The following is a 14,680-nucleotide window of genomic DNA, read 5'->3' on the forward strand; positions in this document are numbered from 1 at the left end:
ATCTTTGCACTCATCTGTTCACCATCAAACCAACCCTTGATACTATTAAACCTCTGTTTACTTACCAAACAGATGTTCAGACACAAATTCAACATCAACATAATCTGTTCACCATCAAACCAACCCTTGATACTATTAAACCTCTGTTGACTTATCAAACAGATGTTCAGACACAATTCAACATCAACATTATCTGTTCACCATCAAACCAACCCTTGATACTATTAAACTTCTGTTAACTTACCAAACAGATGTTCAGACACAATTCAACATCAACATAATCTGCATCAAACTCAAACACTAAATAAGTAAAACTAAAACGCAACATAGATTCATAAGATTAAAATTTATTCATTTATTCATGACATTAAAAGTCCAATAATTACATAACATACTGAACAACTTTAAAGTCCAAATCTAACAATAACAGCAAGAATTAAGAAACTTTAGCTTCAACTCCATCGATTGTTGAACCTCTCGATGTATGTCCTTCAGCATCGCCATGAACTCCACGTCTCTATCACCGCACTCTATATTACTGACAACACAAAGCTCACAAACGGAAGTTGAAGGCATCCGCATAAGATTTCTAGAAATCTGCTCTCTCGTGAAAAGGCTAACTTACAATCCATCAAAACATCTCTTCAGCTCTTGAAGAGTAGCCCTGTCTTTATACACATGTTCCTCGATTTGCCTGACAAAACGCTGCTTTAAATCATCTGATTCTACAGAAGTGAATGACGCCATTTGAATAAACTATATTACTCGACTTTCCTGAAAGTATGATATCCTCGTAGGAAAATGTGATGAAAAACATGTGAAGTGAGTATGAGTTTATATACTGAAATATCTAACAGTGAAAACGTGTAGATTTAATATAAACATATTAATGTATAAATCAAAGCAGCGGTCTTTTAATGCAAAAACCTTTTCAAACCCCAACTTTTATGGGAAAACTGTAAAATTAAATACCAAGAAACCCAAGGAACAAAATTTCGAAGTTCAAAGAACAAAAGCAGATTATCACAATTAAAATTAACCTTTTCATTTACCATGTAGACGCGTTTTTAAACTCTACAAAAGACCGATGATTACTTTTGATTCAAAACATCAACAAATTATCCTACAAATCATTTTCTATCAAAAATTGTTCCAAATCAGAAAAACCAACAAAAAACCTAAATGGCAAACTTCAGCTTCTACCACTGGTCAGACACCAACGATGTTAAAACACAATTCTCGATGTGGTCACTCAAAGAACAAAGAACAGACGAAGAACTAAACAAGGAAGTCGACATAATCACTGACACTAATTACAACAAAACCTGGAACAGCATAGCATTGCTCGATGAAGTCCTCCACTTTCCTCCATCAGAGTTCCAGAAGAATGCAGAAGAGTTTCTGACACAACTTCTAAAACAGGATCAGAAAATCTGCAACATGCTAACTGACCTGAAATTCAAAAAAGAGCATGAAATCACATGGAGAAAGGCCAGAGTCTACGAAATCCTAGCAAGTGTTAACTCTAGCGTGTAATACTTTATAAATATTTCATTAAATTTCTGTTTTCTATGTAGTAGTTCATTTTAATAATATCAACATGCATCTTAACATATTCTAAAATGTCAGTGCCAATAAAAACTCTCAACATCATCAACAGTTAATCAAAATAAGAAACAAACCTAAAATGCAAAGGTCTCCTCTCAACTGTTGTACACATTTGACTTTTCACGATATTGCACGAATCTATACTTTCTATAAAAAGGAGAAAATCTTACTGACGCAAGAAAACCTGACTTTCGATTTAACGAAAATCTAACAATGCAACTCTCCCATCAAAGAAGGTAGCACATGCAACTTTTCACGATGTTGCAACAATGATACTGCAACATCGATATTGAAAGGTTGATGTGTGATGGGAAGCTTCATTGAAACGACGATGTTGGAACAATGATACTGGAACGATAACATGTAAATACAATCAACAAACATTCGAACAAAGAAGTGTAATCGGAGATTAGCGGCTGAATCACGAGAAAGATGCATTTGAGAGAGAGAGAGAGATACGCTCGCAGATATGAGCGAGAGATATTTGAATGTGGAGCCAGATAATTATATCTTATTTATACGATTGGAATATATGGTTTGAATTTTGAACGTGGAGCCGGAATTTTGAATCTGGACAGATGTTTATTGGGAACAGATGCTTGATTATAAAATGTTGAGGGCAGATGTTTAGACAAAATTTTAAATGATATTTTATATTAGGCTTTATGATTTAGTAATGACATAAGAAAAGCATTATTGGACAGCCTCTCCTGCTGACACATCAGCTTTTCTTATGCCATTGGGATTTCTCCTTTTATAGAAAGTATAGATAGATTGTTAGGCATAAGGACACATGAGAGGTTTATTTGAGAATACAATTTGATTGAGAAGAAAAAAACACAAAGAATACAATTATAAAAAATTAAATAGTTTTTTTCGCATCTCAATTATTATTATCTTTGACTAATTAATAGTCATAAAAATTATCATCTATCACACAGTTCGCACTAAACTTTTTGCCTACACACATCAAAATTTATCTTACACATATTTAAATTTATCCTACACAACTCGTAATTTATCATACACTATAAATTATTATTATTATTTTTAGAAAATGTATATTTTGAAAATAAGTTATAAATTTAATGTAGTTAGCTATTAAATATGAAAACTATAAATTAATAATCTATATAAGTTTACAAATATACTCTTCTAATAACATTAAATATAAATATTAAAAGAAGTCAAATGAAACATTCTTATTTGTTGAAATTTCTTATTTTTTTATTTTTATAGTTTTTTTTGTCTCATTTAAACTCTTCATTATCAACATTATATGATTAGATAGCATCACATGTTAACCAATTACCATACTATAAATTAGGAACATGTATGTGCTTTAGTGAGTTGTACTCCATGGTTAGGGAGTTTTTCAAAAAAAATGAGTTTTCACTTTTAATCCTAGTGTCTTCATTTTTTGCATATTTACATCTTTGGTTTTATTTTTTTACTTTTAACACAAATTTTTTCATCTTTTCCAATTTAACCTCAACACATTTTTATTTTCAACTTTGATCCCCGTATTTTTCATCTTTTGCAAATTTTCCATTTTACGTTTCGTTCTAATTTTGCGAGTGAACACACCGCAACGTACATCTGGGTTTCAACATTTTTTTCATCTGTTTTTTCCCGTTTTACAGGACTGTCACAACGCGTCTATTTTTCTCTGTTCGACAGGTTCGTCGCAACGCGCGTGGTATCAGATCGACTTAGTTATTCTTTTGTATTTTTACGTTTCAGTCTAATTTTTTTCGCATTATCATGCCGCAATAGGCATGCATGATTCAACGATTTTACATATGCTTTTCGTTTGGTGTTATTTTTCCTTTTTGTTTATTTTGTTTTTACGAGCTGTTTCAGTGTTGTTGGTCGCTGGTAGTTGTGTAGCATTAGTGCTACTTGGCACAGTTTATGCCCCTGCCGCAACGCGAGAAAGCGTAATACTAGTTAATAACAAATTACATGTGTAAACTGATATAAATATGATCAATCGAAGTATCGTACAATATTATACATATTGTTATTCGGATGAAGTAATATATACTGATATGTTAATTTCAAATCAATTTTAATTATTATTATTATTTAGATAATATTAATATTATTCTATATATAAATTAGCAAGTTATATGTGTATCATGAGTTGTCCATTGTCATTTGCGCATTTTTCAAAAAAAAAAAAAACTTGATTTTTTACTTTTAACCCAAAGGTTTTTACCTTTTTCAATTTTAACCCTACATAATTTGTTTTTTTTAACTTTAACCCAAAAATTTTCATTATTTGCAATTTCACACTTTTGTCACTTATAGTTTTCATCTTTCGCAAATTTTCGTTTTACGTATAGTTCTAAATTTTTCAAGTTAATACGACGCATCGTGCATGTGTGGTTCAACGTTTTTACCTCTATTTTCCTATGTTTGACAAGTTCGTCGCAACACGCATATCCTAGGTCGAGTCAATGTTGGTGGTCGATGACGGTTGTGTAACATTAGCACTATTTGACACCGTTTTATGCCCCGCTGCTACGCGAGGTGTGCTTTGGAGGGTTTTCAAAGAAAAAATGGTTATGCATATGGTTGTCGTAATGTTGGCTTTGAGGGTTTTCCAAAAAAAATTGATTTTTTTTACTTTTCACCCAAAAGTATTTCATAAATTACTTTTAACCCAAAACTATTTGTTTGTCTACTTTTAACCCAAAACTTTTTATCTTTTGCAATCTATTCTCATAACTTTTTTTATTTTCAACTTTGGTCCTTTATAGTTTTCATTTTTCGCAAATTTTTCGCTTTATGATTGGTTCTAAATTTTGTGACTTAACACATCGCAACGTGCGTCTTTGGTTTAACGTTTTTACGTTTCGTTCTAAATTTTGCGAGTTAACACGACGCAACGTGCGTGTGGGTGAACTTTTTTACATCGTCTATTTTTCCCCGTTTGACAAGTTTAACATAACGTGCGGGTCCTAAATCGACTTAGTTATAACGAAATAATCCCTGCCGCATTGCGGCGGGTCGCAATCCTAGTTTATAATTATGTTTGATGTATGTAAATTATATTTTTACAATTATTTTGTATGTGTATCTAATTTTAATAAAAAACTCCAACTAATGCAACATGGGAATAATAAAAAATGTTTATTTGTAAATAAGACAAGTAGAGATACATGATAGTCATTTCACAAGCTTGTAATTAATCTTTTACTCATACTAATTAATACTCAACCCACTTGTAAAGTGCTCGTCGTAGTCATCAGTTCCTTAAGAAACGTTTTAATTATTTTTACACTGTTAGCCAATGAGGTAACGAAGTAATGAAATAATTTTCATTAAATATATCGAAGAATCTACTACATATTTGAATAGACAGAAAGTTTTATGTATCCAAAATCCAACACACAAATCATGTCAAAATTTTGACAAAAAAACCCCTACATTGTTACATTTTAATAATATATTTTAGTTTTTAATGTTTTGGTTAATTATTGTACAATATATTAAATTTATTAAAAAACATCCATAACATTATAAATCTAAAATATATACATTAATATAAAATGCTTAACTATATTTATTATGTTTAGTCGTTATCTATATTCAATTAACTATTTTTAATTGTAGTAAAATATATTTATTTGTTAATGAAAACAAAATAGAACGAAAAATTGCCATACAATAATTGTAGTTAAACATAATAACGATTAAACAAAATAGAAGTTACTTGTAGTAAAATATATTAATTGTAGTTATCCATGTAATATTTTTAATTAGTTATCAGTAAATCATTTTAAATATAAAAATGGAATATAAATTAATATTTGTTGATGCAACAAATAATAGACCAGCGGTAGTAGCTTGATCGGTTAGGCAAAAGGGTTGAAGGGTTCAACTTTGCCTAACGCAGGTCGTGGGGTCCCCCCACGTTTGCAAGACGTGGAAGGAGGTTCACTAGTTTATTTTTGTTATTTGCCAAGGATCCTCCTCCGAAATATGTTCAGGTTCGGATGAGGGAGCAAATAGAATGTATGTGTTGGATGTGAAAGAGAGTGATTCGCATGAAGCAAGTACTCGAGATGAATGACCAGAAGAGATTGAGAGAATCAGGGCTGGCCAGGAATGTCTCCTGAAGTAAATGAAGTGTCAATTTATAGGAGAAGACATCTCCGAAAGAAGAATTCATTTGACTAGTGACCTTGCTTGCAGTGAGGGGCTTCTCCTTTTGGGGGTTAAAGCCTTTTGACCCCTGGATAATAGCGTGTGCTCTGCAGACCTGCGTTGCTTTTGCGGCTAGCGAGTTGGTGGAGCTGTCCGGGGATGTGACTTATTTACTGTTCCCATATTGCTTTACTTCATCTCCTCAGCTTTTCAACCATTGAACCATTTAACCCTTTGAGCGTTTACATATTTAGTCACTTTATTTAGTCTTGGGCTACCCCCGTCATCAGCCCCCAAGTCAGAGGTTTTTGGGAAATGAGCTCAAAGACTTCTGACTTCTATACGTGTGTTTTTCTGTCTAAAGGCTTCGAGGGTTCAAGGGTTGAAAGGTTGAAACGGTTTTTGAATTTTAGAATTTGACAAGACAGTTGACAAGACCCGTGGCAGTTTGTCAGGCGGCGGTTTTAAATTCTGCCTGTTGATAATTATCCCTAATCTCATTTATTTACACATTTTTCTTTTTGAAGAACATAACTTGCTCTTTATTTCTCTCAAGTATCCCCCTTTTTCAAAATCAGGTTAGTTTCGTTTTTCTTATTCTCTCTTTAATTGTTCATTATCATGGGTGCTCGTAAGGATATGGCAAAATCCTTTTCTCGACTGACCCAAGAGGAAGTCGATTTATTTTGTATGGAATGGGGTATAGGGACAAAGTATAAACCGGTTGCACCGGCTTGCGATAAATCCATCAATGACTGTCCTTCTGGTATGATCGCCTTGTATTGTCGTCATTTTGAGTTTTCCAATCTTCGTTATCCGTTTTCAAACTTTGTTTTGAATATTTTGGAATATTATCGAGTGTCTTTTGGTCAGATTCATCCCCTTGGTATGGCTAGGGTTTTACATTTTGAGATTCTATGTCGGGCTTGCGGGTATGATCCCACTCTTTTATCATTCCGTCGCTTTTTCCGGCTTGCTAAGAATGGTGATTGGTTCACCTTTGAAACCAGTCAAGTTGACACTTGTTTAATTTCATCCATGGTTTCTACACTTGGGGTTTGGAAAGATCGGTTTTTCTGGGTGTCGGAGGAAATTGTTCCTTTTAAACTTGTTTGGAGACACCCGGATGCTGTTCTGAACGAGCCGGAGCCTTTTGATTTTGAGATAAACACTCGTTTTTTAGAAATCCTTAGGGAGTGCCCTTCGAGGCTTCGCCCCTTTCCTGAGCATTTGTTGGTGTTGTTGGGTATAAGTAAAGTTTGGGAAAAGGCTAACCGGGATCCGGTGCTTATTAGAGATGGGAAGGGTATGCATTTATTCTTTTCTTGCTTTTTTGTTCCTTTTTCTTTGCTTGCTTATGTGTTTTTTATATTTGTGTTGCAGTTATATCTGCCCTTGATTTTATTAAAAGCGATGATACCTCTGATGTTGCCTTTGATGATGTTGCTGCCACTCCCGGCGAGAATGCGGTTGTTAGGGGTTCTGATTACAGGTTTGAGGGTTCTGGTTATGTCAATGTTCCGAATGTTAAAGGCTTTACTAAGGTTACTGCTTCCAAAGGTTCCACCCGTCGTTCTCAACGTCATCTGAAGGGTGTTGATCAGCCTTCTGGTTCAGAGCCCATCGATGTTAGTGATGATATTGAGGCATCAGGGGATCAGGTTGTGGATGTTGGCAAGGGTAAGGAAAAGGAGTTAGTTGTTTCCAGCAAGAAGAAGAAATTGATTAAGAAAGGTACCCCTCCTGTTATTCAAGGTTCATCAGCCAAAAGTGTTGAGAGCTTCGAACGTTCAGAGGGTCAAGATGTTTATGTGCCTAACTGGGGGGTTAAGGTTGGTGATAATTTTAAGGATCCAGCTGTTTGTGCCGAAGCCTTGGCTCATTTTGCTCCTCCCGGTGTTCCAAGTGCTATATCTGATATGGAGGCTGATCATCTTATTTCTAGGATGATGCTCAGCTCCTGCAACCTTTCTGCCTTTTTGGCTGAATGTGTTACTCGTTTTGCTAAAGGGATGCAGGAGTATGAGGAGGCTTCCAAAAAGAAGGAGAAAATGAAAGCTTCAATTGCTTCCATGAAGAAGGAACTCAAGATCTTTTCTGAGAAGGAATTGGCTTGGACCAAGAAAGAGGAGGAGTTAACGAAGAGGCACAAAATTGAGATGGGTGATCTCAAGAAGAGCTTTGAAGCTAGCCTTCTGAATCTGAAGTCTGACCGGGAGGTCTTGGTTGTGCAACAGAAGGCTTTTGATAAGGAGAAAGATGGTTTGAAGACTTTGGTTGCCCAGGCTACTGGAGATAACCAATGGCTCATTGAGCAGGGTTTTCACCAGGTGGTTACCTATCTCTTGCATTCTAAAGAGTTTAACTCCGCTCTTGGTGATGTTTACACTAAACTGCTCAATCTGGGAAAACACCAAGGTCTTGTTGCGGGTTATAAGCTTCATGAGTCTGGCCATCCCTTAGAGAAGTCTCCCCTGTACCGTCCCGAGGCTTCCGATGTTTTCAAGAGTTCCGTTGAACAAATGGAGAGGTTGCCGTACCCGTATGTGAGTCAGGTTGCTTCTTGTTATGGTAAGCCTCTCTCCGTTTTGCAGGAACTGAAGCCGGATGGTTTGAATGAAAAGTTATGTGCTGAACTGCTTGGCTCCCTTTCAAGGAAACGTTCCTACTTAGGAGATAGTGAAGATACTTTTCCTGGGGAATCTGATGCTCCGAGGGATGCCAGTTTGGAAGGTTCGGCTGTTGAGGATCTGGGTCCAAAAGCTAGCAAGGTTAAGAAGATTAAGAAGGCCAAAGGTAGCAGTTCTGGGGTCTCTAAGCCTTCTACTGATGCATGAAATTCGTAGCTTTCTTAGCACTTGTTTTAAAACAATTTGTGGTTTGTAACCTTTAAACAATATTAGGTCTTTAGGAACCCTTAAGGTTCCTGTTGGTGGTATTTTAGGCCCTTATGGCCGTTTGAACAATAGCTAAATTTGCAAGTTACTAGGACTTGCCTTAACTCTTGTTTGAAAGTCTTTTAGGGCTTTCTTTGATTATGGTATGATGTTTGACTATTTTCTTTGTGTTATGTTTTTATACTTATGCCTGTTTTGTTAAGGCAGTTTGGTTGGCTTTAACCTTTCAAGCTTTTTGGTTATTCGTAGGTAGGTTGGAGCCTTTGGTGTTTCGAGTTGTCATAAAGGTGGCTTGAAGCCTTGAAGGCTTCTTAGTTTTGTGACTTGATTTGGCTTGTATCTTTAACTTTTTGTTTAAGTTGTCATCCTTTGGATTATTTTCGTTTTCTTGTAACTTTGCCTTTGTCAAGTTTGTGTTGCCTTTATGTTTTTTACACCTTAAAGGGTTCAGTGCTGCAGACACTTAGCCTTGGTGTTTTTAATAAGAAGACATAGCACCTATCCTTTCTATCATTTCTTTGTTTTTCATTTGACTTCATAAGCCTGTTTGTTGGTTATATTTCTAAGGCTTGAGAAACATTTGGTGTAGGTTGTTCAGACTCGTCTATGAGACAATTTTGTTTTAACTTAATAAGTCTCATGGAGTTGTATTGATTTAGGAACTCACCCCTTAAATAGGTTCATTCAACCCTTGAACCTATTGAGCGATGTGGCCTGGGAGCTCATCCCCTTACATGGCCCTTGCCATGGAGTTTTTTGCTAGGTTCTCAACCTGATCTTAGGATAGAAAGACAAGTTTGATAAAACAACTTACTTCATTCAAGCAATACTTGCTTTTTACAAAAGGTATTCATAGTGTTGTTCGAAATACATTGTGACACAAACCAAACTTTCCTGTCTAAACGTGGAACCTTTTCAGGGTTTTGCCATTCCAATGCCTTGGAAGCCTTTTGCCTTCTGAATCTGCTAGCTTGTAGGATCCACCCTTGTGTGCTTCAAGGATGGTATATGAACCCTCCCATTTTGGGCCAAGCTTTCCTTGATTTTCTTTTTTGCTAGCTTCATTGTTTCAAAGGACCAGGTCCCCCGGCTTGAATCGTTCATTCTTGACTTTCTTGTTGTAGTAGGCTTCCATTTGTTGCTTATATTTGGCTTCTTGAATTGCAGCTTGGTCTCGTGCCTCTTCTAGGAGTTGCAAGTTCAACATGGTCTCTTTTTGGTTTGTTTCGGGATCCATGTTGACAATTCGTTGTGTTACAACTCCCACCTCAGTTGGGATCACGGCCTCGGATCCGAATACCAGGCTGTAGGGTGTTCTTTTATGGCTTGTTTTTTCGGTTGTTCTTATGGCCCATAGAACACAAGGCAATTCGTCGAGCCAGTTGCTTTCGTATCTTCCCAATCTTATTTTGATACCTTCCACTATACTTCTGTTTGTTCTTTCGACCTGACCATTTGATTGCGGGTAAGCCACTGAGCTGAAGATCTGATTGATCTTGTATTCTTTACACCAAACGTTGAAAGGCTTCTCAGCAAACTGCTTTCCGTTATCAGTGACGAGTACTCCTGGCAATCCATAACGGCAAATAATGTTCTCCCAAACAAAGTCGATGACCTGTTTTCCTGTAATCTTTGCAAGTGGTTTAACCTCGGGCCACTTTGTAAAATAGTCTATTGCTACCAACAAGAATTTTACTCCTCCTTTGCTTGGGGGAAATGGACCGACAATGTCCATTCCCCATTTATGGAATGGCCATGCTGAGGTTATTGGGACAAGGTCATGCTTAGGACTTTTTGGGATCGGTGCATGGATCTGGCAAGCATCACACTTTCTTAATTGCTCAGCGGTATCGCGATGCATTGAGGCCCAGAAGTATCCAAGGTTCATGAGCTTTGCAACCACCGACCTGGCTCCAAAATGAGCTCCGCATATGCCTTCGTGAATCTCTTTGATCAAATATTGACTTTGTTCGGGACCAACACATCTTAACAAGGGAGCAAGCTAACCCTTTTTGTAAAGGGTTTCTCCTTGCAGTACGTACTGCCTTGCCTTGATTTTAACCCTTTCAGCTTCTACTTGATCATTGGGTAGTTCACCATTTTTAAGGAACTTCTTGATTGGAGTCATCCAATTTGGACCTTCGTCAGTGACTACGTCTTGGACTTCTAATTCATCAATTGATGGAGCTTTTAACACTTCTACTAACACCTTTTTTGTTAGGTGAGCAAAAGTGAGGGATGCAAACTTGCTTAAGGCGTCTGCCTTCTTGTTTTGGGATCTTGGAATCTGTTTGATTGTACACATCTGGAAGGTGTTCATTAATTCTTTGGATTTTTCTTTGTACCTTTTCATGTTGGGCTCTTTTGCAATGTAGCTATTATTCACTTGGCTCGATACCAGCAACGAATCTGTGAACACCTCAAGCTTGTGGACCTTCATTTCTTTAGCCAGCCTTAAACCGGCTATCTGTGCCTCGTATTCGACTTCATTGTTTGTTGTCTGAAAATCAAAGCGAAGTGCATACGTGAATTCTAACCCTTCTGGGTTGATCAGAATAAGTCCAGCCCCTGATCCCTCAACACTTGAAGCTCCGTCAGTGAAAAGCTTCCAAGCTTCGAGGTCAGAGGGTTCAGGGGTTGCAGTGTTCACTTCAGTGACAGTTTGCATAGGGACTTCTATAATGAAATCGGCCAATACTTGGGCCTTGATGGCTTTCCTAGGGACATAGGTGATGTGTTCACCCAGTTCCACTGCCCACTTGGCCAACCGTCCCGAGTTTTCTGGCTTTTCAAGCACACTTCTGATAGGTTGGTCAGTGACCACTTGTATGGGGTGTGCTTGAAAATACCTTCGAAGTCTCCTAGCTGTTTGTACTAGGGCTAGAGCCATTTTTTCGAGAGGAGGATATTTGGTTTCAGCCAACTTTAGAGATTTACTGAAGAAATAAATGGGTACCTGGGATTTGTTCCTGTCGATGGTGAGGACCGCGCTTATTGCTTCTTTAGCAACAGAGAGGTATATTGAGATTTGTCACACCCTGTCTTTTACGGAAGCGTATGATGTGTGACTAGCTTGTTATCATTGCATTCGATCATAATAAACAACTACATGATTTAAGACGATGTTCATCCATTCGGAAAATTTTGAGGATCACAAACACTTGTCATTTAAGTTTTAAAACACAACCTTCATCTAGGTTACAATTCAACAAAAGTGGATGACATCTAAACTTGTAGTCTACTTCTAGTTACAACACTTGCGCCCAAGATCCATCCTGTCACCTGAAATACATGTAATTTTGGAAAACATCAACATAAAGTTGAGCGAGTTCATGCGTTTTGCATACCGAGTATGAAAACATGGTATGTATCTTGTATAAATAAAGTATTCTTGCAAAAATCAAGTTTTCTTGTGTACACCACGTACTAATTGAATGTTTGTACAAAGACATTTCGGCATGTGAGGACATATGGAGCATTAGTGTTGGCTCCTTTAAGGCATGTGAGGACTTATGGAGCATTAGTGTTGGCTCCTTTAACTATGTCGATTACCCTCGACTGTGTCGATTAACCTCGACTGTGTCAATTTCCCTTGACTGTGTCGATTACCCTCGACTGTGTCGATTTACCTCGACTGTGTCGATTTACCTCGACTGTGTCACACCCCCAAAATCCACCCGCGGAATACCACCGCTTGGGAGCGTGACTGACCAGGATCAAGCCACCAATCATATCAAACATAGCATTTAATAATAAAAGTAATCAATGTAAATCATCATGACATGATTGATGTTCCAAAACCAAACATCGTTTAAATAGCGGAAGCATAGTATGTAATCTCAAAGTAATTATAAGTTCGAATAACGTTCATGAATCCAAATCCCACAACGACCTGCTCCTCCCTGTGCAAGCTCCGTAATGTACCTAAGGTCCTGCAAGGCATGCAGCACATAATCAACAAACTAGTTGAGCGAGTTCACAGAAAGTAAGTTCATAGTGTAATGCATAAGTATAGCTAGTGGGGGCTTCCCATACTAGTGTGTAATAAAGGTGGGGGCTTCCCATGTTTATCTTGGCTAATGAGGGCGTCTCATTAACGGTACTTACTAGACTAACTTCCGACCATGTGTTCTTCTTTACCGAGAACAGGAAAACGTACAGGGTCACGTAGGCTTTACGTGACGTGCCCTTCCCCGAGGACAGTGGTACGCGTGGGGGCTACGTAGGCTTTACGCAGCGTGGCCTTCCGACCTGGAAGCCAGTAGATGGTATTGGGTTACGTAGGCTTTACGTAACGTGTCCTCCCGACCCGGGAGACATATGGCAAATATACTGGGTTACGTAGGCTTTACGTAACGTGTCCTGACTAACCGGAGGACGATGGTCTATAGTCTGGTATATGCGTAAGTACGAGTAATCATTCCATATCCAACATATCCAACCCAATTCCCAACCCGGGAATCCCATGCCTTGGCTGTGTGAACTCACCTTGGTTTGCTCGGCAGATACACAAGGAATATAAGTAGCAAGTAAATGGTCACTCACGTCCTATCATGGTTATTATACGAGTCAGGTTCGTATATAGTACGTATATAGCAATCACGTATAGTCATGGCAAACATGTACGCACATAAGCAGATAAGGCATAGCATGTGAGGATCCAATTGTCTAAGTCCAATCATACCCGGCCCAATAGCATAAGCAGCCCAATAACAAAACAGTCCAGATTCTCAATCGGCCCAAATAGCAATCACATACAAGTCCATTAATAATCAGTCCACCATTCAAATCGTTGGGCTCAATAGATTGGGCCCATGACAGTGAAGGCCCAACAGTGTGCGTGCAACGGTGGTCTCGAGTCGCAACGGAGATCTCGAGTCGCAACCGGAGATTACGAGTCGCAACGGCTGGTTGCGAGTCGCAAATGGAGATCTCGGTTCATCATGGTCTGGTTACGAGTGGTCATGTGCTGGTTGCGAGTCGCAACGGGACTCGCAACCGTGGTTCCGGCTGGTGCTGTTAGTGGTCTCGAGTGGGGTTCCGACTCGCAACGAGTGATGCCGAGTCGCAACCGCGTGTGTAACTGGTTTCCATAATTCCTGCATTGACTATCCCGTGATTCTAGCAAACATCTACGGCAGTTTCGAAATCAGATCAATCACAGAAATTCATCAACAGTTGATTTAGATTTCATGCATATTCATAACCATTCAAGAACATCGAATCAACGTGAACTGCATTCATATGAACAACAATCTATTTCTATGAGCATGTAACCGTGACTAATTACCTAGCCCAAAACTTAGCATATCCACAAGTTAACATCCGAATCCTATAGCATAACAACAGATTTCATCGAGTTTCATCCGATCCGTATGAACATGTTAACAATCCGAAACACATATTAACATTTGATTTATAACAAAGCACACATGTAAACCGGTTCTATCACAATCAACCATACTAGCATCATCCGAATTACATCATGTAATGTTCAAGAATCATATAAAATCATCATGTAAACGCATAGATCATAATATCATCACATACAATCAAATAACAATGTACACTAACCGGTTGGAATCAAAGAGAGGGTGAGCCGAGAAGTGTTGTTCGCCGTTGGGTTCCAAGTAAACGAGAGAGAGAGAGAGCAAAACTTCTAGGGTTTGTGTGTGTGTTTGTGATTTGCAAAAGTGGTAAAACAAAACCCCTAAACTCAGTTTTGTGGGTTGCGAGTGGGGAGTGGGCCGAGCCCACACGGTTGTCTAATGGACCCGAGAACAAGGAGTGGCCCCAAAGGGCTTGTGCGAGTGGTGTTGTGCGGTTCAAGTTATGTAGCCTTGTGCGGTTTGGCTCGTTTACATACATCCACATATTATATGCACAACACACGTAATAACAAAATCACATAATTATTCAATAAACAACGTTCTCATAACCACGTATCGTTACACAAAGTGAGTCTAAAGTTCGAGTTGTCACATTATCCCCAACTAATTGGAAATTTCGTCCCGAAATTT

At 38.1% G+C, this 14,680-nt stretch overlaps 1 protein-coding gene across 1 annotated transcript; it reads right to left on the reverse strand.

Moving 5' to 3' along the window:
* Window positions 1–9,214: 9,214 nt before the first annotated feature.
* On the reverse strand, window positions 9,215–11,550 carry LOC110919551. Its single transcript, XM_022163818.1, has 3 exons — window positions 10,800–11,550; window positions 10,077–10,226; window positions 9,215–9,264 (listed from the first exon to the last, which is right to left on the reverse strand). The coding sequence occupies exons 1-3, from the start codon at window positions 11,548–11,550 to the stop codon at window positions 9,215–9,217; spliced, it is 951 nt and encodes a 316-aa protein (XP_022019510.1).
* Between the last annotated feature and the right edge of the window lie 3,130 nt (window positions 11,551–14,680).

This window comes from Helianthus annuus, chromosome 16 (assembly GCF_002127325.2).
Source record: "Helianthus annuus cultivar XRQ/B chromosome 16, HanXRQr2.0-SUNRISE, whole genome shotgun sequence".
Lineage (NCBI taxonomy): Eukaryota > Viridiplantae > Streptophyta > Magnoliopsida > Asterales > Asteraceae > Helianthus > Helianthus annuus.